Source organism: Botrytis byssoidea, assembly GCF_014898295.1.
Source record: "Botrytis byssoidea strain MUCL 94 chromosome Unknown BBYS_002, whole genome shotgun sequence".
Taxonomy (NCBI): Eukaryota; Fungi; Ascomycota; class Leotiomycetes; order Helotiales; family Sclerotiniaceae; genus Botrytis; species Botrytis byssoidea.
In genome coordinates, this window is record NW_024065843.1 from 997,489 (window position 1) to 1,022,582 (window position 25,094).

The following is a 25,094-nucleotide window of genomic DNA, read 5'->3' on the forward strand; positions in this document are numbered from 1 at the left end:
GGGGATAGTGGATACCCGAGATGAGCGAGAGAGCTTGTGAGTTTATGAAGTGGATATCGATGAAGAATTTTGACAGCGGGTCGGATGATGCGGAAATAATATAGGAGTAAGTGTATGAAGAGTATGAGATTTTTGTATATCCCAAACTATATGTATGGAAATCGACACAGGAAAAGATGCAAAAATCCAAAAACCGACAACAGGAATCCATAAAAAGGGGACGCCCCAGCTTCATAAACAATCAATTCCCATTAAAAGATAGTGTATCCACCCGCCAATCACAATCAGTTATGATTAAGCCGCATCTGATTTGTATTACATATACGCGCTCGCCTCGTTTAAAACCCTGTACAGCGACATATCCGGAAATTCCATGACTATCCGAACCGTCCGAACCAGGTTTTGTGAAGGATTAATGCTACGAATCCCAGTCATTTTTGGTACTCCACTTTCTTCCAGCCTCGAGTTGCTTTCCGTCTTTGAGGATTCGCAATCTATATGTGCTTATATGTGGTCGTGATTGCAACATTGAGCGGAGAGAAGACTTGGTCAGGATCAGACTTTACAACCTTCACCCACTCGGAGAATGTAATAAATGGCAGCACTTGGAGGAATGAAAACGCTCAAGAGATTGCAAATTGCCTGGAAGGATGGCATGATTTAAACGACGAATCACAGCTAATTACATATATAGTATTCTTGTTCTTAAACGTCCTTTGCTTTTTCATTAGATTTGTGTATCGTATCGTTCTCTACACTTTGCTATAGAACCCCGTCTAGCAATGACATTCTGACAATAGCATTCAAGCCAATTATCAAACGAAGACTTTCAAATGCTCGCTCATCTTATCTTTCCCCCAAACGCCCGAAAATGCACATAAAATGCATGTATACCATATAATATTACCGTTTTTCGGCATCACACATACACCATCTACGAATTCGTCAATATATTAATCCCCTACTCGATTTTCGTGATCCCCGTCGGAACTGCCGCCCTTGCAAAATCCTCTTTTCGGATGCCACTTCTATCACACATGGCCCTAAAGATACCTCCCTGCTCCCATAGCTTAACTGGCTCATCTAACTCTGCAATTGTGCCCTTGTCCATCACGCAAATACGATCATATCCGATAATGGTCTTAAGTCTATGAGCAATACATAAAAGCGTCTTGCCCCTGAACCCCTCTTGAATAGTTCTTTGAATCTTCTCATCCGTTTCCATATCAACAGAACTTGTAGCTTCGTCACAAACAATAATTTGCGAACCACGGACAAGAGCACGTGCAAGTGCCATTAATTGTCTCTGGCCTAGCGAATAGTTCAAGCCTTCATCCTCGACTACAGAATCGAGATGTATACGCCCTGTGACTTCGTCTTCGAGATTTGAGTCTGAGGCCACAAGGTCAGATTGTCGTAATGCGGACCAAAGTTCCAAATCACTGTGTTGGCCGAAAGGATCTAGGTTACTTCTGATGGTTCCTTTGAATAATGTAGGATCTTGTGGGATAATAGCAAGGCGAGATCGGAGGTCGTGGAGTCCGATCTTGCTAATATCTACACCATCAACGGTGATTGAACCACCGGAAATCTCAACGAGTCGGAAGAGAGTAGACATGATGCTTGATTTTCCAGCACCCGTACGACCAACTACCCCAATTCGTTCGCCGCCTTTTACGTGCATTGATAGGCCGGACAATACTAACGGAAGGTTCTCTCTATAGCGCATATCGACATTGTTGAAGACGATCTCACCACTCTCGGGCCATGTAGGGCGAACATCTATTGTGTGTAATGGTGCCTCTTCCTCCAACGAAGTACCGTAGTAATGGATACGTTCCGTGGCGTTCATTCCATTCTCGACTTCCGCTAGTTGGCGAACGGTAAACTGAATCATCTGAACGATAGAGAGGATATAAGACAAAACTAATCCTGCAGTAGATGGCCCCACGGAAAATCTAGAAGTGATGACTAGGATACCTGTTACAAAAACAAGCAAATTTCCGATAATGTCCAAACGAGTAGATAACCATCGCTGGTTCGAGAACGTAAGAAAATAGGCAGAGTCCATCTCGTCAATGGCCTTTCTCAAATCAGAAATGAATCGATCTTGTAGTCCATATGCTCGAATAGTAGCTGTTCCCGAAAGTCCTTCACTAAATTTGGCAAATACGCTTGATCGAAAGACTGATTCGAAACGCTTCATTTCTCGTGCCGATGCGCGATAATATCCCGCTGCAAATATGAAGAGAAGTGCAAGAGGTGCCAAAGCGATAGCAAAATAATGGAAGTAAGCAATGATTAAGGCGAAGACCGAGATAATCATAGCCATGGTTAAAAAGAACATGCGTATAGCGTCAGTAAGATTGTTGTCCATAACGTCAACATCTCTTGAGAAGCGATTAGTGATACGACCCAGAGGTGTGGTGTCAAAGAAGGACATGGGCGCTCGGAGTGCCTTTGTAATGGCTTTGCTAAGCATCACCTTACTCGCAATTGTTCCAAGGATTGTGAGGGCTCTGATTTGGGGTGGTTAGCGTGTACTCCATTTCATAAGGAAGAAAACTGATAAAAAAACTTACAAAGCAAAAAAGAACAACAGCAGAGCCTGACTAGCACCAAGCGCAGCATACACTCCAATATACACAGCAGTGGAGTATCCAAATTTGTCACTCGTCCACCATGATAACCACAAGCTAGTGGCGATATTTGCACCTTGCGAAAGGAGGAGTAGCAATACAACGATCGGTGCGTTTAAGAGACTACCGGAAGCCCGGACGTAATCGGCGTATACTGTCCATGAAACGCTCTTGACGGATCTCTCCTCTGCTTGCATCAAACCAGGCGCTTTATGCTTCTTTTTCTCAACCTTCTTCTCCACTTCGACAACTTCTTCCTCAGCCTCTGGCTCTTGTGATTCTTCTACTGCGGTTGTCTCCATGAGCTGTTGAAAGCCAGCATGGTTGTTCATGAGATTGCTGAACGTGTCAATTGCTTGAATTTTGCCTTCTTCCATCCATATGATCCTATCGCAACGATTCAGTACCCATAGTTGATGAGTGGCTAAAATTCTAGCTTTATCCTTCAATAAGCCCATGATTGCGTTGTCAAAAATATGACGACCAACGTGTGCATCGACCGCGCTTAACGGATCATCCATTAAAATCAAGTCAGCATCAAAATAGATGGCTCGTGCAATATTCATCCTTTGCTTCTGACCTCCTGATACAGTGATACCTCTCTCGCCGATTTCGGTCTGATCGCCGTTCGGGAGCATGTCCAAATCGGGTCTCAAGGCACAAGAATCAATGACTTTGTTGTACCACGATTTTTTCATTTCTTTTCCGAACAATATGTTGTCTCTGACGGTCGCATTCTGTATCCATGCATATTGTGGGCAGAAAGCTCGATCAGCTCCCATAGTCATTTCTCCTCTTGTTTTCCGCATGTCACCTGCGAGAGCAGCAAGCAGAGAACTTTTACCGCTTCCAACTCCACCTATTACAGCTACCAGCTCATTCCTGCCAATTGTGAAATTCATATTCTGTAAGCTGAATGGTTCTTCATCTCCATTGACAGTGCTTGCATCATCGAGAGGTGTGCCGTCGTTGCTTGGAATATCCTTGTCGATTGGAGAGGAATCTGACCGAGATTTATCAGCGACTTTTTCATCCTTGGATGCTTGTTTCTTGGCATTCTTTTCAAATTTAACCTCAGCCTTCGTCTGCTTCTTTCCAGGAGGCCCGGCCTTTTCCGAATCTTGAGTAGCTGTTCGTTCCCAAGTAAAATCGGCGCCTTTCAAGACTATTGCTCCTTCTAGTTCGTGGTCTGGCTTCGCATCATCCTCTTGCTCTTCACTGAGTAAGAATTCTTGAATACGATAGATTGACGACCAGGCATCAATAACCTGCCCGATGACCATAGGCAATAGATTTAGCGGCAATCGCAATGAGTTGAATAGAGCAAGCGACGAGAATACACGTGCTGGACTTAATCCGTGATCTGTCAAACTGTAGGTGATAAAAGCTATCATCGACGCAAAGATGGGCATAGTCATGGAGACAGCATTGATGGCGTTTCTGATCGCCAGCAAGATCTGAATGGAGCGAATCTCCTTGTTCCTGATTGCAGCAAGTCTATCAAGGAATGCTGTCTCCCAGCCGAAGTACTTCACAAATCGCACTGCCTGAAGAATTTCTTGTGTGAGACTTACTCTTTGATCAGTGATCTTGTTGATTGCCTTTCTTCTCGCAAACAGTCTCTTAACAGCCTTAGTCAATAAGGGGAGCCCAACGACTAGCAGTCCGAACCCTGCAAGGGCGCTGTAGGTCAAATTGATGAGGAGCAGTATGAGAGTGATAATGCAAGATATAGGTGCTGTCCAGATCAAGTGGAACATGCCGCTGGCTTGATCTACACGGTACGTATCTGTACTCATGAGATTTACAATTTTACTAAAATTCCAAAGATGTAAGTATCAAGTTAAGAGGGAAACGAAACACGAAGTCAGAAAAATTCTGTTATGCTCGATAGGTCGAGTGAAGGACTTGAACTTACCCATTTGCCCATCCAGTGCCATCACCTGCTACACCGCGTCCAGCATCTGGTACTCCACCTTTGGGACCAACTGGTTTGGAATTCTTCTTGCCTTTCTTGCCTTTGGCTTGTTCAACTAGATCTTGAGCTTTTTGTGCATCCTTCTCGTCTTCTTGGCTTTTGATGGAACGACCGCCAGCCTTGGCTCGTCCAGAGATCTTCATGGCCTTTTCGAAAATAGCTGAAATAAGGACGGCTCTCGATTGCCCCCCAACCATCATTCCGCGATATATAAAATGATTGGTGCCTAGGGATTGCAACATCTGCATTATAGTGATACCAAACACAAGTCCTAGTCCTCTTCCAATATTAGGCGCTGGAGATCCTTCTTTTGCTGCTATGTATGCGTCCGAAGCAAAAGTGATCAAGTATCGTAATGTGAATGGCGATATGACTTGGAGGATGTTGGATATAAATTGGCAAGCTCCTCCTACCCAAAACTCAAACTTAAAGGTTTCGTGCATTGCCCATAGCAGAGGGTGTTTTTCTCCATTCGCCACTCTTCTCTTGAAAGATGCTTGTAACTTGTCCGATAACAGGTCTACACTTCGACTGGGGTTCACCGTCCATATATCGTTATGCTCGAGTTGCCGTCGATAACCAGCCTAGAGAACATCAGCATCACAGGCGCTCAAATGAGTTCAGAATGAGGACTCACATCCATTATAGGTGCCATCCATTGAAAGTATAGTAAAGAGAAGAAGGAAGCTGTGTGTTCTTTGGACGGTGTCCGACTTTCTGGAACGGGAGGAGGGGCACTCCACCTCAATGGATTGTACCAGGTCTTCTTGACAATAGCATCATCTACATGCGATTCTGCCCTCGTCATAGCACTGTTAGATGTGGCATAGCTTTGAGCCTGTTTCATTTCTGGTCTTTTTTCATGGTCGATTTCGCCTTCGGATGAGTGGCTATCCACATTGTTTGGACTCGAGATTTCCATATATTCCTTCTCACGACTCCCGGCATCGAGTGAATTTTGATGAGTTGATAGTTCCCCATGCTTTTCCAGATACTCCCTATCAGATCCATCTTCATCTCGTGGTTCGGCATGATTGATATCTTCCAATGCAGCTGCAGGGTCCGACGGGGCGAATTCTTTCTCGTGACCAGGCGGATCTGCCATGTTGAAGCTTCTTGGTAACAGGTGCGTCAAGAAGATATATTGTATGGGAGATCACAAATCGCAAAACAAAATGGTATCGAGGGGAAACCGTGCATCTTATCAATAATTCGGTGGTCGCCTCCGAGTGCGATCAGAGGCTAGCATCTTTCCAATTGGACCTAGACAAGGATATGATAGGTAATCAGTGCAAATTTACATGGGCAAAAGATATATGGGAGCACCAGTGGCATGCTTTTTTCCCTTCCAGAGTATTAGCGTAATAGATCCATCCATCTTTACGCGGATTACCAATACTATACGTTACGCCCACCTCATTTCAAAGAAGGAACCGAAGGAACCTACTCCGGGACCGTAGGTGAGGAAAAGAATGTATGAGTGGAGGTGCGTGAACCAATCGGCGTTTATGAATACCGAGATAATACCCGAGTATGTAGACTCATTGGTCAATTCTTCAATATGTGATGTAGATGTGAGCAGTTAGTCATATACACGATGATGTATATGATATCTACCTAGTAAGTTATACATTATATATTTTCTTTTCATCTTGTTGAGGAGAGTCGGCCCCGAAAAGCTCAAGCGGGACGGTCGAAGACCCAAACACAATCTTTCTCTTCCGTAGGTCAGTCAATGGAGGATCATTATTGTATTCTGTCCGTTCATCTGTGTTGCCGAAAAGCATACGAAATAGGTGATAAGAGCGGCTCCACACAAAAGAAGCATTCCGGCTCCATCAAGATCCACCCGTCGCTTAACCTTAGAAAAAAGCTAATCTGATGCCGTTCCACTGTTACCTACGGAATTCATCTAATAGAGTTTTTTTCATGGAGTTTGTTACTGAACCTTCCATTACCTTCAAAGTCCAAGCTCATTCGATCTTGATTCTTAATCAATCATCAAATACGGAGTACCACCAGTACCGTGTAGTTAGTGAACGGGAGCAAACACGCCGGTCCAATCTCACCTATGCCGCATCGGTGATCTTCAATATAAGCATTTCTCTAGCATTTCTCTAGCATTTCCTCATTGCAAACTCTAACCTAAAGTGGCTGAATGCATCCGCTCTGTTTGATATACACCTTTGCCTACTCGACGCCTCTTCAAGCCGGACAACTGACAAGACCGTTCTTTCCCCAGATTATCAAGATCGGACATCGGGACCTCGAATCTCCATCTCAAGTGCCTAGATCAGCCAAGCATCTTCAATGCGTTGCAATACAATCCAACAACCACTTATTTCAAATATTGACTCATCAATCTTCTTCATTATGCTGTATGACCCGTTGATTTCCTTCATCTGACAATTTAAGATACACAATTTGTCGTATCCGTGTGAAACAAAAGAAGAAAGGAAGTCAAACACGAAACACATCATCACGTGATACATACGGCCCGGAGGTTATTTCTCTCCTCTTCACCTTCCCAACTCGTAGTAATTAATAATCTTCTTTCATACAAGAAGCGGTGAATGTCGTTGATTCGGATGGATTTAAGATATCTCCTTAGAACACCCCGCTTGTACATCTTCGTCTCTTCACCGTCCAATTAACAAGGAGCTTGTCTACTTTTCATACCAGATTGTACGTGTCAGATGTTTGATACATTGGGAGAGTAGTTTGTGGTCTCAAATATTCTTTCATGACAGATGTTGATGGCACCACGCCGTTAAAAAATGATCACCGCAGGGCCATTGTTTGTCATAACTAGCGGGCGGTCGCTGTATTCGTACCCAAAAGAGTAACCATCACGTTTCTTCAAGTGGAGTCCAATCATGTTTTAAGTAGGGTTGTCCCGGCGTCCAATTCAACATTACACGAGATAAGCTTTGCGGGATTCATCTTATCTAATGTGCTTGTTTATTGATCAATTTAGCTACCTGGTAATTTACTCAACGATCTTTTACCTACAAGTCTAAGCTGATAACCTAAAAGATCGTTCAAAACACTTCCCACTTCAAATCAATCTAATCATCATTCAATCCCAAAGCCTCCCTTCTAGACTTTGCTCCCTCTTCATAGTAAGGCTTTTCTGCCAAGCTAGTAACTCTCGTCCCATGTCTCTCTTCAGTTCCCTCATAATCCCAGCTCGCGTTATGAATCGTACTTCTGTTATCCTGTTCAAATCATTAGCATCTATTCGCTTATTTCCCCTTCATTGTCAATATCGATTTCAGTTGGGATAAGACTGAAAAGTCCTCTGAAAAAGCTTACCCAAATAGCACTCGTCCCAGCAGTCCATCTGACTCTGACCTGGATATCTACATTCTTTTCAAAAACATCGTACAAATATCCCAAAATCAAATCACTCTCCGCCTTGTCCAATCCGACAATCGATTTTGTCATTGCCCTGTTCACCCACAATGTTTTCCATCCTGTCACTGGATGTACACGCACAATAGGATGAACTCGTTCAATATGTTTTGGTCCAGCAGTCGGATCATCTCGATCGAGGTATGTATGCGCCGAAACATAAATGGCCTGTCTCCCATCAATGATTTTGCGGAATTCAGGAGAAAGTTTACTGTAAGCTGCATATCCCGATGCCCAAAGTGTGTCGCCTCCGACTTCTGGAACGGTATCATTGTGTATGTGGGTTATTCCTGCGGGATGAAGCTCGTGCACCAAATCTCTTTATTGTTTTTCATGTCAGTGACTTGTCTTCGCGATCGCCTCGAGTGAGTCAAGAGAAGAATGAAGAAACTTACGAATGCCATCGACTCGCACCTCCTGGATTTCTGAAATCAGGTTTTCTCGAGGTTTCACTGGCTTGCAAGGCAGGCGACATCACCGTCACACCAGGAAGTCCTGGCACATGAGGAACTTGCGGCTATACGTCGAATCGTCAGCACACATCCTATCTCGATTCTCACTTCACAAACAAAAATATAAAACAAGCATACATGAACCTCAACTTCACCCCACCAAGTTCCCAAATCTCTTTGTACTTTTGGACTCAGTCCTTCTTGACCCCTCAAAAAGACCACACTTCTCTCTGCAACCAACAATGCCAATTCATCTTTCTGCTCATCCGTCAACTCATCGAGACGAATACCACTTATTTCGGTTCCGATGTTTTTGGTCAAGTCAATTATCTTTCCGTTATTCTTGTGGATAGCATCAAACAAATTCTTCTTTGATTTATCAGCCCGGGATCCAGCATCGTGGTGCTCTCGTGGTGTGTTGCGGATAGCGAGGACGTCTTGGACTATTGCAGGAGGGATTATTAGTTGGGTTCATGGTTCTAAATGGTGGTTAAAGGTGAAGAATAAATACATACGATATAAGGGACGACCTGGACGAGTAGGATATCCGTCTGAGAGATCGATTCCGGCTTTTTCTAATCTTGCTCTTGCATTTGAGGGAAGAGGTAAGGTAGCTTTGGAAGGAGCAGCAAGATCTTTGGTCGCGCTTGAGGGGTGAATGGCAAGATCTTGGGTTGCTGATGGAGCCATGATTTATGTTGTCTAGTACTTTATTGCAGTATTCCGAGCTTTATAAGGAGAAGATTTATCAATCTATATACTAATCACAAGAACATCTGGTACACATGAGGAACTCCCGTATTATATATGCACAGCGGCTTCCGGCATCATCAACCCAGCACGATATAAATACATCTAACATCATCAATACCCGGATATTGTATCATCAACTCTTATCACTCATTCCGTTGTTTCAAAACGGTTATCAAAATCACTTCATATATCCCATGGCCATCTCACCAATCTCCATCGCATATTGTCTACCCCTCATGCAGCACGCGATTTACCCCGCATGTTTGTCTATATGCATTGTGTTTCGAAGACTTTTTATAGGTTGTGAGGTTTGTTTATCGTGGGTGTTGTGGAGTTTTCCTATGTGTGATTGGAAATGCATAGTGTGAGGATGCAATGGAAATGCGATTATTGGAAATCAGATTGGGAAGATTGAGATGGATGGGAGGGGAGGGGATGGGTTTACTTCGCAGATAGTCTTGGTGCTGCATCGACGCTTTTCTTTCAACACACAAATCAAAAGAATCCCGAAATCTTTAAATTGGTTTGTTGATGTTGAGTTTGGTATGGACTATAATTTTATTTTTTTGAACATCGTTACATCATTGGCGCTCAATAATATCGGACATGGAAAATATCACATTCAGTGTTGGTTTGATGGTCAGGATAAAGAAGACTTTCAAGCACATTTGAAACTTTCTCGTTGTTATGCGTTTATTGGAGATTTATATTATTTCAAGTGGACCTTCTGACTATTTTTATAGTCCAAGAATCTGTGATGCTGCCATGTGAGGGACCTAATAAACCAGACTCCAAAATCAAACATACCTAGCTCTGAGTGAGAGTTACTGTTCAGTGAACCAATCCAAGCAATGTTGTTCGAAAGATTTCGTTATGGGAAAACGATGGTAATCTAGAAACAAACTGTTAGACATTCTTCTAGTTATTTTCTTAAGAAACCAGTAATATATTTGAATGTCTCATTTCAAATTTGACAAACGGGCAGTCTTTCCAGCTTGTGTCTTGGTGTACACTTTATTTCTTATCATTCATCGATGTCTTTACTATCAAGACAACATCTATGGTTATATTCTCATAAGATTCGAGATAGGGAAAGTGCAACATGTGAAGCCAAATGGCAACCATGATGCATCGGTCTTCAACTCGGAAGGTGCAGGCAGTTACACTCTTCGCCACTTTTATATCTCTACAATTTACATATCTTTCACCCAAACACTGTCTTTTCACAATCTTTTTGATCATACTCTTATTCAAAAGTATCTTACATTCTTTAGACTAGCTTGAGAGAGTCAGAAACAGCATTCTTACATTCATAACATTTAGGAATATCTGAATTCAAACCACCTTCCTAGATTTTGATATGGCTGGCAACATTCAATCTTCCGTACAACAAGCAACACCACTGACTCCAATCGTAATGTCTCAAACACGTCGCCAAACAGTATCGAATAGCAATCTTCGGGTTACCAAGGTTGTAGCCGCTTTGCAAAAATGGGAAACGGATCATGAAGATGAAGACGACCCTTGTCCCATCTGTTTCGAGAGTTGTGCGGGGATTTCCATCTTTAGATACATTTATACAATCATGCTAACGAGCTTCTGCAGTCAAAAAAGTCAAAGTTGATGCAGATGAGAACGATTCTTGCTCTGATTCCTTGGATTTTGATGGCGGACATGGAGGTTCCATAGTCGTCACGCCTTGCAGTCATAAATTTGGGTATATCTGTTTGGCAAATTGGCTTGTCCAGGAGGATAGTTGTCCCATGTGCCGCAACAGGATTCTCCCCCTCGATCCACCGCAATCGATCCAACGTGCTCAACAAAGACAGCGTTCCCACTCCACCGAGTCGCAGAGTAGCCCCGCAAATATGCAGCTTATGGCACCTATTCCTATAGCTCGATCAGTATCTCTTAACAGTATTGAGATCACCTCTCCATTTGAACTACAAAGATGGAATGCTAGATTCGGTCATTTGAACAATATTTTGCCCGAGGCTGGGAACTTAGTGGCCCAGGAAATGAATCAGATTAGTGTTCGCCCACCTCCGGTTAGACCTAGTACTACTACACATGGTCACCCAGCTACACCTACCTCTACTGTAGTTGAGCCGGGATTTATACGCCGCACTTATGATGCCAATATCACGACTTACGACTTGACACACCGACCCAGGGATAATCAAACTTCTCACCTTACTCGACCATCAATTGATCCTTCATGGCGCAACTGGGATTATACTAGTCGGTATGATTTAAGAGTGTCTAGGAGACAGAGGAGAATTACTAGCTCTGTAGCTGCAGCGGTAGGAGTGTCCGCGGGTCTAGGATCTGTGATTGGAATGCCAAGAGCAGAAATGAGAGAGCCAACAAGTAGTGATAATAACGCTTCAGGTAGAACTGAGTCAGATGATGATTATACGATTGTGAGAGCAATGGGCCACGCCATGGGCTTGGGAACGGTAGTTGGAATGCCGAGAGCGGAGTGGAGAAGTACCATGAGACCACTGTCGCCATTGGATGATTCGAGCAGATCACGGGTGTTAAGTGAATCGGCAAATGAAAGTAGTACCGAGACTCTACCTACGACAAGAAGTAGAGAAACGAGTGTAGATGAGGATTTGCGAAGATTGCCGGGGCTGTCTAGTAGCATGTGGGCTCGTACTTGGGGATGAGTTTGGAATAATATGTTTTGTTTCATCGACTCATCAAGCGGGCGTGGAATGGTAGATGTTGGGGATACTTTGTTTGCAGCATGTAGGAGTAGGATCATTGGAATCTTTAGCGAGCGTTACTTTGGGTTGTATCCATAGATCAGAGTTTTAGATTAGACTCGATATTAAAGCGTTTTTATATATATACAAAGAATAAATGATATTGCGAGTTGTAACCAGTAAATGCTCCAGGCATTATGGTTTTGAACTTCCAGTATCATGATCAATCTCATATCCAAACTTTAAGATTGTTTGAATATCTTACATTCACCTCTTCATCCACCTCTACATCCATACGCTTAAACATAAGCCACAATAACGCTGTCCTCAGTAATCGACGAACTCGTCAAGATCTCCTTCGAAGTCGTCTCAATATCCATGATATTCGCACCGGTGGGGCCCACCTTCTTTCCCTCCTTGGTAGTGGCATACGCATTACTAAACGTCACGTTTCCATAGTTCGCCAATCCGATGGTCGATCCATCGATGCTCAAATCCTCCATAATCCACTCAGCAGCCTGTCCACACAATTGATCAGTCGAGGTCACGGTCTTGGTCTCGGATTTCCCGGTCGACTTATTCTCCATCGTGACGGTTCCCTCTGTAAACGACGAGTAGGTCAGATTCACCGCGATGGTATCCCCGGCCGTGACGGTGAGCGCAAAGCCGAGGGTGTTGGCGGGATACCATTCGTACCAGGCATCGTAGGACAGTTTTCCGGAACTGTCGATCGAGGCGTCGACGCCTGCTTGCCAGAGTCCCGCACACTCGCTGCTCTGCTTGTACCCGTCGATGCCGACCCAGGAGGAGACGGTCCAGATTTCGGCGGAGGTCTCGCCGCGCGTAGGCTTTTTGGGAATGGGCACCACGAATTCCGTGTACACGCCGGTATAGATTGTGGAGCCGCCGTCGTCGAGAACGGCGCCCGCCCAGGAGACGTTGTATTCGTCGTCGACGTGCGCGGTAGCGGCGGGGGTGGGAGCGGATGTTGTGGAGGAGCTTGCAATGTTGTTGACGGCAGATGAGGCAATTGAAGTTGCGGCGCTGGATGCAATAGGTGTTGCGACGATCGGAGATGCTATAGCACCAGTAGATTGTCTGGATCCGGCAGCACCGTAGCTACCGGTGGGTCTTGCTCGACCACCTTGTTGGCCTCCAAACCCTCCTGGGTAACCAACGCTGGGTTGGGCAAATCCTCCTGCTTTTTGACTCTTTTGGAGGGTGTGGCCGCGGTGACCGCGTGCTTGATTTGGACGGGAGGGAGCGGCGAGGGAGGAAGCGATGAGGCCGCTGAGGGCAATTGTGGTTGTGAATTTCATTTTGTTTGGTAATGCGTAAACTGTGTATGAATGGAAAGAAGGTGATCAAAACTCTGATAGACAAATGTGGAAAAGAGAGAGATTGTAGACGGATGTGAAAGCGAGCAAAAATGAACAAATGAATGAATGTAAAGACGAACTGTATTCAAAAACGAACGAATGCAAACCTGTGCAGATGCTTCCAAAACTATTCGGACAAGAAGATGGGAAGAACTCCTCCTCACATATAGATTCCTCCACATACAATCAATCCATCCCATCAACGTCCACCTGGTGGATTGCCTCCACAGCCCTGTTGACTCCAAACAAACGACGATCCCATCATTCCCGACATTTCCCTCCAAGCAGCATGCCTACCAAAGATTCGCAGAAATACATTAACATCGCGGGAAGAATCCTGGAATCCGTTTCCTGGGGTAAGGTAATACTTATTTCACATAACTTGTTTCCATGTTTCAGGATCCTGAAGGGGATATTATGGGGCCGGTACTACGTTATGAGTTTATGCCAATTCTCCATTCTCGGGCAAGGCTTGATTTGTTTTTGAGATGGCGTGCTAGTAGGGAGGTACGGGTACGTAGGGGTGATAATGATGGTGCCGAGGAATTAGGAGATTTACGACGAGTGATATAATGTGGAAGGATTGAGGGAGGAATCTGCTGGATATAGATTGTCTTGCGATTGATAGGTATTTATCGTTACTTTATGGATGCTTGGATCTGGGTTGTATTCTGAGTAATATATCCATCTGATCTTGAGACTTCTACAAAGAAAGAAGACTTGCCATTTTCCACAACGAAATCAATATCATCAGTACAACCTCAATTCCAATAGAAAAAGGTATAAAATCGAATCGAATCACATCGTGTCCATCAACAAACCCGCGAGTGACATACTGGCAGAGACAATTCATTCTGATTTGATTAATGATTTGAACACGAGCGTTTCGAATTATATAACGTGATTCATATGCGAGTGGATCATATCATCGAATGGATCACTTGAAAATGCACCAAAATTAGTCATTTTTAATATTCCTATTTTAATAACTATTCATTATTTTTGAAAAATAAAAGGATATAAAATAATAATAAAAATGAAATATTTCTAATTTCTAATTTCTTTATAGATATTTTGATTATAGCTTAAAATTGTCACACTTTATATTACAAAAACCTTCTTTTTCAATTAAATTTTATATTAATTGGAATTTTGAAATGAAAATTAGATTTTTATATTATTTATATAATTAGATATTATATATTTAATTTCTGAAAAATTATATTGATAAATAAAGAAAGTGTACGGTTACACACAGACGAATTTTGTATATAAAATGAAGTGATCCATTCGGTGATATGATCCATTCGTATATGAATCATATTAATAATAATGAGCTTTATTGTATTCATAACCATAGCTTAGTGTGGACGGAATTCTATATACATTTCAGAACCTAAAATTAAAGATTCTTTAACAACACTTTCTTTACAACATTATATAATAATAATAATAATAATAATAATAATAATAATAATAATAATAACGTGGTTTATCATCGAACGGGCTATATCATTGAGTGGGCCACTTCAAAATACATCAAAATTAAGACTTTTTGAATAACGTAATTTATCAGCATATAGGCCATATCAGTATGTGGGCCACTTGAAAACACACCAAAATCAATCCTTTTTCAATATTCTTATTTTAATAATTAATCATTATTTTGAAGAAAAAAAGAACAAAAGATAATAATAGAAAATAAGCTTTTTATAAATCTAGTATTTATATAAAAATTCCTATTATTTTATAAAGAAAATGGAAATTGTTATGATTTTTGTTACAAAAATATTATTTCTATAATAATTATTATAATTATTCCATTTTCCAATAAATGTTTCAAATTTTATAATATTTGTATAATTAAATTTTCAAATTTTCAAATCTTATAAAATTATATTATTAAATAAAGAAAGTGCATGGTTACACATAGACGAATTTTGTATGCAAAAAGGGGTGGCTTATATGATGATATAACCTACATGCTGATAAACTACGTTATTCGTATTTTAATAACTAATTATTATTTTAGAAAAAAAAAATATTGAATAATAATAATAAAAGATTAGTTTTCTAAAAATTTAGTTTTTATATAAATGTTTTTATTTTATATTAAAAAAAGTGAAAATTATTATGATTTTCGTTACAAAAAAATATTTCTAATAATAATTCTTATATTAATTCGAATTTCTAATAAATAATTAGATTTTTGTAATATTTATATAGTTAAATTTCATAGCTTTAATTTTGAAAAAATTCTATCAATAAATAAAGAAAGTGCATGATTACACACAGACGAATTTTGTATATAATTATGTACTTTCTTTATCTATTAATAGAATTTTCTAAAAATTAAAATTATAAATTTTAATTATATAAATAATATAAAAATCTAATTATTTATTGAAAATTCAAATTATTATAATAGTTATTATAGAAATATTTCTTTTATAATAAAAATCGTAACAAATTCCAAATTTTTTTTAAATATAAAAGAAATTCTTATATCAAAACTAGATTTATAAAGAGCTAAATTTTTATTATTATTTTATATTAATCTTTTTCTAAAAAATAATAATTGATTATTAAAATAAAAATATTAAAAAAGCATTAATTTTGATGTATTTTGAAGTGGCCTACTTGATGATATAGTCTATTCGATAATAAACCACGTTAAATAACGTGGTTTATTAGTATATAACTTATATCAGTATGTGATCCACTTCGAAAATACACTAAAATTGAGGTTTTTTTAATATCTATATTTTAATAACTAATTATTATTTTAAAAGAAAAAATCATAAAAGATCATAATAAAAATGAAACATTTATAATATTTAGATTTCTTTTTTAAATAATTTATTTTAGCTCGAAATTATCACACTTTATATTACAAAATCTCTTTTTCTTTAATAACTTTGATAAATATTAGAATTTTGAGAAAACAATTAGATTTTTGAAATATTTGAAAAATAAGGTTTTATATAATAAATTTTTGAAAAATTCTATTGACTAATAAAGAAAGTGTACGGTTATACAGAAACGAATTTTGTATACAAAATGAAATGGGCCACATGCTGATATGGGCCACATGCTGATAAACCACGTTAATAATTAACCTTGAAAAAGCTGCTGGAATTTGATATACACAGAATTCCGTCCACACTGAGCGTGGATGTGATTACGAGTACCGACCAGCTTATATTCCATGTACGGACATTACGGATGTTTTTTTCAACGGTCTCATTTGGATTTTGCATATCAAAATCTTTATTCTGGGTTGATGTACAAAGTTATTTAATTGATCTACTCGGTAACCTGCAACCTGCAGGTGGTCAAGTATATCAAGCACTACAAGACCCATTCTGCAATTTCGGATTCTGGAGTCTATAATTTTGATTTTGTACGTTGCGAATGCTTCGGGACATTCTTTAACGTTCAATCATACACAGCCCGTACAAAATGAAAATCGTATAAATGTTTTCTGCCTTTGGAATTAGTAGCATTAACTTTAGTGTACACTCACCCTCTTTGACATCCTCTATAGGTCCAATCCAAAAGTACATCCTTTTCTATCCGCATTTATGCTTTTAATTCCTTTGCGAGAGCCGTTCGTTCATCCTCCGTAAAACCAATCGTCGTCAAATAATCCCCAACACCACCATAAGTGTTCTCTAGATACTCATAGATCTTCTCGATGAAATCCACAGGACATCCTGCAAAATCATCACTTAGACCAATCTCATGGATTTCCTTCAATCGACTCTCTCTTTCAGGAAGTAATTTCTCTTCACTCATGAGATAATCATGTGATATTGCTTCTATGGGTATCTCGAGGATGAATAGGATCAAGGCGATGGTAAGCCCAGTACGATCTTTTCCTTGGGTACAATGGGCAAGAATTGGATAATTTTCCGGAGAAGAGTAAGTCCTGAGAACCTGGGATATGTTAGATGTGTTGTTTTATAAAAGGCTGATAATGATTTACTGCAGCTAGTTCTGGACCACAATGATGTATCGTATCGTATCCCAATCCTATAAGTCCTCTGGGTTGCAAGACTTGTCGCCCTAGAATACCGATGGCCTCCAAACGGTATCCCAAACCCATCAGACCGATCAATTTTCTATATGCCTTGGTCAGCTCCCAATGTTGGACAAGAGTAGTCAAAACATACATGATACTATAAGGTGATAATTGCCATACTAAACTTCTCTCAAACCCTTTCCCATTCACATTAATTTCAAGATACTTGATTCCTGGTATCTTCATCGATTCATTTAGTGCACTGTTTGATTCTATGAGAACCGGGTCTCTCATATCTGCTACCCGCTTCTTTGCTTGCTTATCATGTTCTGTTCTGTGATACTCATGATTAGATAGGATAGATAATTGATAGCTAGATGTCTTACACTGTTCGCAGGTCCAATATGGTTTTGATGCCATAATGATCTTTGATCCGCTGCCTGTCTGCCATCGTAGCATCATCTACCAGGTAAGTTCGTTAACATAATTCGTTTTTGCCAGCATTCATCACTTTGGATTCGCCGATGTCCTGGATATGGCAGTTATGACCCCATAGCCTGGTGAATATGTACACACCTGGCCTTGCAGAGCGATATATTCGTCCTTCTTTGATAAGTCTTGAAGGTAAAGATCAGTTCCAATCTGTTGATGGTTTTTATGGAGCTAGGTACATACTTTTGTCCCAAGAAATCATTGATAGTTTTCCCAACATCACGAAAATTCAAAATATTATTAAACTGTCCATCATACATATTTTTGGGCTGTGAGTCCATTGTTATTTTGGTGGAGCGTTGGAGTGTTGAGCACGACGTGGGATACAACAATTTTATGGTTGATGGTAAGTTCTGAATGATAACTCCAAAGAGAAAAGAAGGTATCGTATTTGGTGATGCAATATTGTAATTGAGCAGATCGTTACTTCCAATACCTCTGGGTGGAAGCAGAAAAAAGGGGTTTGATTGTGAAATAGAAACAATGCAAAAGGCTCGATTCCGTTGGAGAAGGTTCTTCAATTGACAGGTGAGGCTTTTGGAATGGATGTTGTAAGGTTATGATTGATGTAGTCGTGTGTGGAAAGATGCTAAAATCACCTTGGCATTGAGGAGATTGTTATTTCAAGCGACAACGATATCATTAAAACAAGGAAACGATGTGAAAGATTATGTGCGTCGGTGTGGTCGATACTAGTACTTGCAATTTAAATCCCTGCTGGAGATCATGATAGTCATGATAAGGTTAGAGATCCTCAATAAAAAAGAGGGAAAATACAATCATTCTGCATCATCTCTGGGGAAATACGACTTATCAAGAGCCATAACCCCAGTTGTACATCAATATAATACATGCACATATATCTCTTGGTTGAATTCTTCTAAACTTCGTGATGCTTTATCGAAAGTCTTTTCTTATCGGAGCAGCGACGGCAAGCTCAACCTTATTATCCTTCCCGTCACCAAGATTGCGATGAACAGTCTGGGCATTTAAATTGATTATGCCGACCTATCGGCATTCACCATTCACTCAACTCAACTCAACTCAACTCAACTCAACCACCTGCACTCACTTAAATTTTGGTGTGGCTGAACGGCAAAACTACGTCATCCATGGTCGTTCAATAATTCCCTTTTCTTGCGATTCGAGAAGAGCTTGATTTCTTGCTTAATTATTACTAGGTAGCTACCTACCTGCTTGATTGATCGATCCATGGATGATGAAGAGAACTCAGCTACCACTGTTATAAGAGATGATGAAAAAACTAGACGATACTCAGTTAGATACGATATTATAGTACACGGAATAAAGCGATCAGAGCAATACCGGTATTGTGCCAAACAATTCTACCTGCCGGTACACCAAGTGTCCAAGTTTATCGCATATGTCACTAGTAAGCTCTTTCTAGCTATCGTTGTCCAACTTCACGTCAAGAAACGATAGACACGATAGAAACGACGGTTACAAGATATACATCCGTCGACATTGATTAATTCCGTTTCGATCCATTTCATCCTTTATTCGGCCTTCGCAAAGACTTTGTTTGAGCTGAATGTCATAACGGCCAGCCAGTATCGTTTCTGTCAGCTTGCATTCCTAGTAACAAATCATACCTACCAGGAGAACAAAGAGGAAGGGAGAAAGATTGTGTAATCATGTCGACTAGTAATAACCATGGTGCGTCTAAGCAGTCTTTGAATTCTTATCTGCATGTATACTAATCTGTGCTACAGCTACAGGCATTGAAACCAATGGAACGTCAATAGAAGGCAAATCGCACCGAACTCGAACAAGCTCCAACAAGCTAGAAGACCAAGCTGCCACAGCAGCTCTTTACGTGACAAATCAGAATAATCAAACGCCTAAAACGGGCTATGAATTTCTGGACAGTGACAATAAATTGTCGTCTGCTGGTAATTATTCGATTCCACTTTGTACCATACGATAGGATCGCTAACAGTTTTCCCAAACAGGTGCAGCAGCATCTCTCAAATACGCAAAGCCCCGAGATTTACCAAGCTACCCCTCCGTCGGATTGAACAAGAGTCAGTCGGCAGCTGGAGCAGCAGCATCTTTAGGTTGGCAGAACCAAAAGACTTTCGAACATTGGAAATCAGATCCCTCCGCTGCGGCCTCGGCTGCTGCGATGATAGCCAAGGATTACAAAATGAAGCCCATGTGGCAGCCAGAATCAAGTGCGCATGGCGCAAAAGCGGCTTTGTTGGCTCATAAAGCCAATAAAGGTGTCGACTTGTGGCAGCCGGAGCCTACAGCATGGGGAAACACTGCCGCAACTCAAGCTATGAAGAAGGGAAACACATTATCACCGCAATTGGATTATGGGCACACTGCTGTTGGAAGACAGGGTTCCCTTTTGGCTGCGACTGGTGCTATGGCTAGCAGCAGGAAACGCGCAAACTCGACACCTGCGAAGACTCAAAAACTTGAAACCTATCCTGACGAAGCGAATGCTGCCAGTAATGCTTTAAAAGCCGCAAAGTCTGTTCATAAATCTCAGACTAATACTGTGAAACCTAACTATCCTGCCGAAACCTATCCGGATGAAGCCAATGCTGCAAGCAATGCTTTGAGAGCTGCAAAGTCTGTTCACAAATCTCAAGTCAGTGCTGGAAAAGCTGCCCATCCTGGTCAAGCAAATGCACCCAGTAACGCCATGAAAGCTGCAGTTGCCGTTCATAGATCCAACACTGTTCGAAAATCTAATGCCTTCGACAAGAGTGTTGGATCAGTACCATTCACAACAATGCCGCGAGAAATGTATACGTCTCAGCCGCCTGTCGATCAATTCGAACAGGAGGTGGCCAAAGACCAAAATCGTGAAGATGTCCTTAAAGCCTCAGCAATCGCTATGGCCAAAAAAATGTACAATCAACAGCAAAAGCAAAGTGCTGCTACTTCCAATGCGCAATCTGGTGCAGTTGCAGCACACGGCCAGCGAAGACTTTCTATAGATAGCGATGATGAACCTACCCCGATGCGTTTTGACAATCTCCAAGCAAGAGCACAGCAGCTCACTAATGAGTCGGTGGCGAGAATGACAACCGAGGATATTCGAAATCGTGAATATCGAGATTATTATGGGGCTACTCCAAGTATATCCTCAAAGTTATCTAAGCGAGGTCGGACAAGACGTCGGGCTTCCAGTTATGATGAGGATCGCCATCAGTCTGACAAAATCCGAGCCCAGATGAATGTATTCTCAAGCAATATCTCTAAAGTAGACGAGGAAAAGCGACAACGAGATCGCGATGCTTTACATGCTGCAGCTAAGCGCAATGTGAATAAAGATATTCACGAGATGGATAAACAAGTTTTTAAGAATACTGGCAAAGTTGCTCCATCTCTACTCAATGAATGGGAGTTGAAAGCACATGAAGCTGCTCAAGCCCAGAGTAAAGCCAGAATGGAGAATTTCGGCAAAGTCGATATTGGCGGTGGGAAATTCGTCGATCAAAGTGTGATTGATGCTGCTGCCGCTAAGATAATCCAGCCTCAATTGGAGGAGATCAACACAAAGGCAGAAGCTAAGAGGTTTCGAGAGGCTGAGTTGAAACTTGAGGAAGAGACTCGAAAGAGAAAATCGCAGGAGATTAAGATGAGAGAGAAAGAAGAAAAAGAAATTACCAAGAAATTGAAGCGTAAGTTGTTCCTATTTCAAAAAATCTGGGCATTCACATAAACTAACATATGATAGAACAAGAAAGAGACGAAGAGAAGGAGCGCAAAGCTGATGAGAAGGCCGCTCTAAAGGAGCGTCGTAAATCAACCACCAAATCCGAACCAGGTGCTCCAGTTTCAAAAACCTCACCTACCTCCGTACCTGGCGAATCTGAACGTCCCACTACGGCTCCAGCTCCTGTACCCATCCGTACTTCTATAGATGGAAACAGTGTTCATGTATCTGGAGCTACAGATGATGCACACACAGATCAACAAGTTTCATCTAATACCCCATCGCCAACCTCTGAGAGTGGTTCCAAGGTGAAGAACTGGCTTAAATCTAAAATGGGAAGAATATCCGGTCGTCACTCGAAATCCTTTTCAGAATCTAATGCTACTAAAGAGGAGAAAGGATTTATGGGTGGTCATACCTACACAGGTGCAAGTGTTAATAATAGTACGACATCTCTTAGTCGACAGAGTATAAAGGACGTTGCAAATGCCACCGCTCTTGTTCCAGGAACGAATCCCACTGTTGCTCCTACTCAACAACCAGAAGAATTTGAAAGAGTAGGCAGAAGTAAAGTAAGAGCAGGAGATGACGTGAGTAGCCTTAGCGAATTTAGTGACAAAGTAAAGGGCAGAGAAGACAATTTAAGTGGCGACGATGATGAGGACGACTTTCAAGAAGCAATGGATAACTTTAATGACGAGTTGGCGCCGCCTAGACCATTCTCATCTCATGGAGCAGCCAGCACAAGTCCGGGTAGAGCCCCCAGATTTCATGAGGAGATCTAAATAGATAGTTGTATCAATATTTACATAATTTAGGGTGGGCTCAGGGAAATAGGTTCGGAGCTTTTGATGATCGGGATATGGAATTATGCAACAGGGTTCTTTTTTCTTTTTTTGGTTTTTCTTCCCATATTTATACGCTATTTGAAAATTGGGATGATCTTGTGATATTTCGTCCGTCTACGCGAGATAATGGAGGGAGCGAAGATGGGCATAGGAACGCAAAGCAATATGGCTTACTTAATAACCGTTTTGTTCTTTGTTTGGGTTTTGGGTCAGGTTGCCTGGGTTTGTACAGTACATATGCGGACTAAATATGGAAACTGAAAGCAGTGATATGATTGGAATGGAGATAGGGATGAGAAAAGGGTGATCAAAGAGGGAGGCGGAGGAAAATCTGTAGTAAAGTAGCGGGATTTTATTATCAATGAAGTTTGTTAATGCGATGATTTCACTTCTCATGTACAGCCGATCAAGATATGAATTAACCACTTTCGACACAATGTGTGCGGAACAAGGATCCTCTGCATCAAGGAGCCGAAGCTCAATCTTCCAAGTGTCAGGGACGTGATACCGAAAGCTTGAGCCACGAAATTCAACTCCACAGTTCCAATCATTGGAGATGGAGTGAGATAGAAGATATTACAACAGCCTCCCTTGAAAGCATAAATTGTAGTGACGATTACAGCTCCGATGAAAATACGCTTTAGCTCCAAGAAATCCGTCTCAAACACCATCATTACATTTAGGATAATCGATATCTTGCGTACCATAAAGCCAACCATTAAAGAAATCGTCGATTCCTAGATTTTTCATCCTACTTCAGATCCAGATACGTAGGGCGAGAAATCATGGTACAAATTCGCGGCGTGTACATGATTGTTCACAAAATGGATGCTCGGTTATTATCACTTGATTGATATGGCAAGAAATATTTAGCTTTAAGTGTGTGGTATCTTCGTCTTTTGTGGATGGTATGCGCGTGCAATGATTTTGTTGATGATGGAGATCTGGATGATCTGGTGGGAGGATGCAGATAAGGTGCATAGTTAGTGGTAGGGTCTTAGTATGGGTGGTCTGCTTGTTTGGGACTTCTGTGGTTTGTCGGGGTGTTTTGGGTGTGAAGTTTTATTCTATGATGTGTGGATTAGGGTGTAGGTAGACTTTAACTGTTTGTTTGGGGGGATACAGATTTATTGAAAGGCGCATGGTATATATATATGCTTCCGTTTTTCCTGGACGTAAATTTCGGGTGGGGAGTGTGTGTGGGATTTGCGGCGATGGGTATGGATTTACTACATGTACAAGTATAACTTCGTTTCTCTGGTCAAGGATTCACAATGAAGTGTTTCTTTTCGGGGCTTTATTGCTCTTGCGATATTCTTATATTACACGATGTGGAAAACTATCATGTTCCTGCTAACTGCTTGTCCGTTTATAGCTTACAAGCCTTGAACTTTACCAGCGTCATTGAGGTAGCAGGTCTTTGATATGGTGGCTCGAAAGATCGAGCTTTTGGATGACCTTGGAGAAAAAGACATTGTTTCTATATCGATCCTAAAACATAAATAACGGCAGATATGGCTTTTTTACGTTTGTAATGAATACCGGAGTTTGATTGCCTCGATCTCCAGATTCGTATGTCGACTTGGTGATAAGTGTGCGCTTGATAAAGCAAACACTCATGTGCTCGATTCGAAAACTAGAGCATTCTCTTCGTTTTCGGCTGGATATTTTCTTAAGAGGTTAAGATGCTTTTTCATAACATCACAAGCAATACAAAAGACGCAGCTGGACAAAATGAAGAATGAGCTGACGCGGTAGAGGACATGAGAGGAATTTATAACGTATCTACGTACAAAGAATTTGGTGATTGTGCAACAATGATGTGATAGAATGATCTTGTATTCGGTAGAAGCGAGAAGTGCAAAGGGGTAGGGTAGAGAAAACGGGATGTTTGCTGGCGATACAATAGAAGAGGACCCTGGGGGGAAGCAGTTTGTCGGTTCTTCTAAAGCACACTGTGAAGATGGGACATGATCCATAGCATGCTAGGTTCGATCACTTGATAAAGGACTCTTCTTTATGATGAACAGTCTTTATACGGTAGGCTGATATTTTGAGTCGCCAGACGATGGGTAAGCCATTTGAATGGAGGGTCTTATTCTGTGTTTCATTCTGGTTTGTGTTGCTGCACACACTGTGTTCGAAGATGCCTGGAAGATGTCTCAGCTAAAACATAAAACACAAAACATAAATCGCTCTCTTTATTGTTCCTGCTCTTTCTCCTTCCTTTTCTCTTCTTCCCCGTTCAATCATTTTCTCCTTGATTTATTGTAGAAGAGGGCGAAAGCACACTTCCCGGGGCCCAAAAAGTCTGAATCAAATCATGTAGCAATGCACAGCCTACACGAACCTTCGAAAAGTATCGGCACAATGGTTTTCTCGCAGGTTCTGAAGCAAATAGCTGTTCATCTTCTAAAGCTGTTTCGTGCCGAATGAAACTAGCAAGAGGAGCAGTAGATTACAACCAACAGAAAAAACACCAGCTAAGTAGTTCTCAGTATTGTAACTAGACAAATTCAACAAACAGAAATTACGTATGCGCACCCTTTAGGAGATCATTCGACATAATTTTTAACTCTCACTCGCTACCTGACATTGATGGTATGTATTTCTATTTTATGTCTCAAAAAGCTGTGCTAATGCAGCGAAACGTCTTAGTTTCAGATCTTATGCCTCTGTACGTCCGCTATTCACGTAGCGAGGACAATTT

General features: G+C 41.2%; 6 protein-coding genes across 6 annotated transcripts; 2 read left to right on the top strand and 4 right to left on the bottom strand.

Moving 5' to 3' along the window:
- Positions 1–702: 702 nt before the first annotated feature.
- Positions 703–5,722, bottom strand: EAE97_001084 (uncharacterized protein; the record flags this gene model as incomplete). The annotated part of the gene is made up of 4 exons (XM_038871594.1): positions 703–2,519; positions 2,583–4,454; positions 4,558–5,201; positions 5,255–5,722. 4 exons carry the CDS (start codon positions 5,720–5,722, stop codon positions 962–964), a joined length of 4,542 nt encoding a protein of 1,513 aa, XP_038737495.1. The 3' UTR covers positions 703–961.
- A 1,963-nt stretch (positions 5,723–7,685) lies between these two features.
- On the bottom strand, positions 7,686–9,173 carry EAE97_001085 (uncharacterized protein; the record flags this gene model as incomplete). Its single annotated transcript, XM_038871595.1, has 5 exons — positions 7,686–7,835; positions 7,933–8,350; positions 8,427–8,548; positions 8,622–8,926; positions 8,999–9,173. The coding sequence occupies 5 exons, from the start codon at positions 9,171–9,173 to the stop codon at positions 7,686–7,688; spliced, it is 1,170 nt and encodes a 389-aa protein (XP_038737496.1).
- Positions 9,174–10,596: 1,423 nt separating this feature from the next.
- On the top strand, positions 10,597–11,908 carry EAE97_001086 (uncharacterized protein; the record flags this gene model as incomplete). Its single annotated transcript, XM_038871596.1, has 2 exons — positions 10,597–10,783; positions 10,842–11,908. 2 exons carry the CDS (start codon positions 10,597–10,599, stop codon positions 11,906–11,908), a joined length of 1,254 nt encoding a protein of 417 aa, XP_038737497.1.
- Positions 11,909–12,246: 338 nt separating this feature from the next.
- EAE97_001087 (uncharacterized protein) lies at positions 12,247–13,266 on the bottom strand (the record flags this gene model as incomplete). Its single annotated transcript, XM_038871597.1, has 1 exon — positions 12,247–13,266. The coding sequence occupies one exon, from the start codon at positions 13,264–13,266 to the stop codon at positions 12,247–12,249; it is 1,020 nt and encodes a 339-aa protein (XP_038737498.1).
- Positions 13,267–16,908: 3,642 nt separating this feature from the next.
- EAE97_001088 (uncharacterized protein) lies at positions 16,909–18,123 on the bottom strand (the record flags this gene model as incomplete). The annotated part of the gene is made up of 6 exons (XM_038871598.1): positions 16,909–17,265; positions 17,315–17,450; positions 17,502–17,684; positions 17,737–17,812; positions 17,927–17,967; positions 18,026–18,123. The coding sequence occupies 6 exons, from the start codon at positions 18,121–18,123 to the stop codon at positions 16,909–16,911; spliced, it is 891 nt and encodes a 296-aa protein (XP_038737499.1).
- A 1,374-nt stretch (positions 18,124–19,497) lies between these two features.
- On the top strand, positions 19,498–22,321 carry EAE97_001089 (uncharacterized protein; the record flags this gene model as incomplete). Its single annotated transcript, XM_038871599.1, has 4 exons — positions 19,498–19,519; positions 19,576–19,755; positions 19,816–21,501; positions 21,558–22,321. The coding sequence occupies 4 exons, from the start codon at positions 19,498–19,500 to the stop codon at positions 22,319–22,321; spliced, it is 2,652 nt and encodes an 883-aa protein (XP_038737500.1).
- Between the last annotated feature and the right edge of the window lie 2,773 nt (positions 22,322–25,094).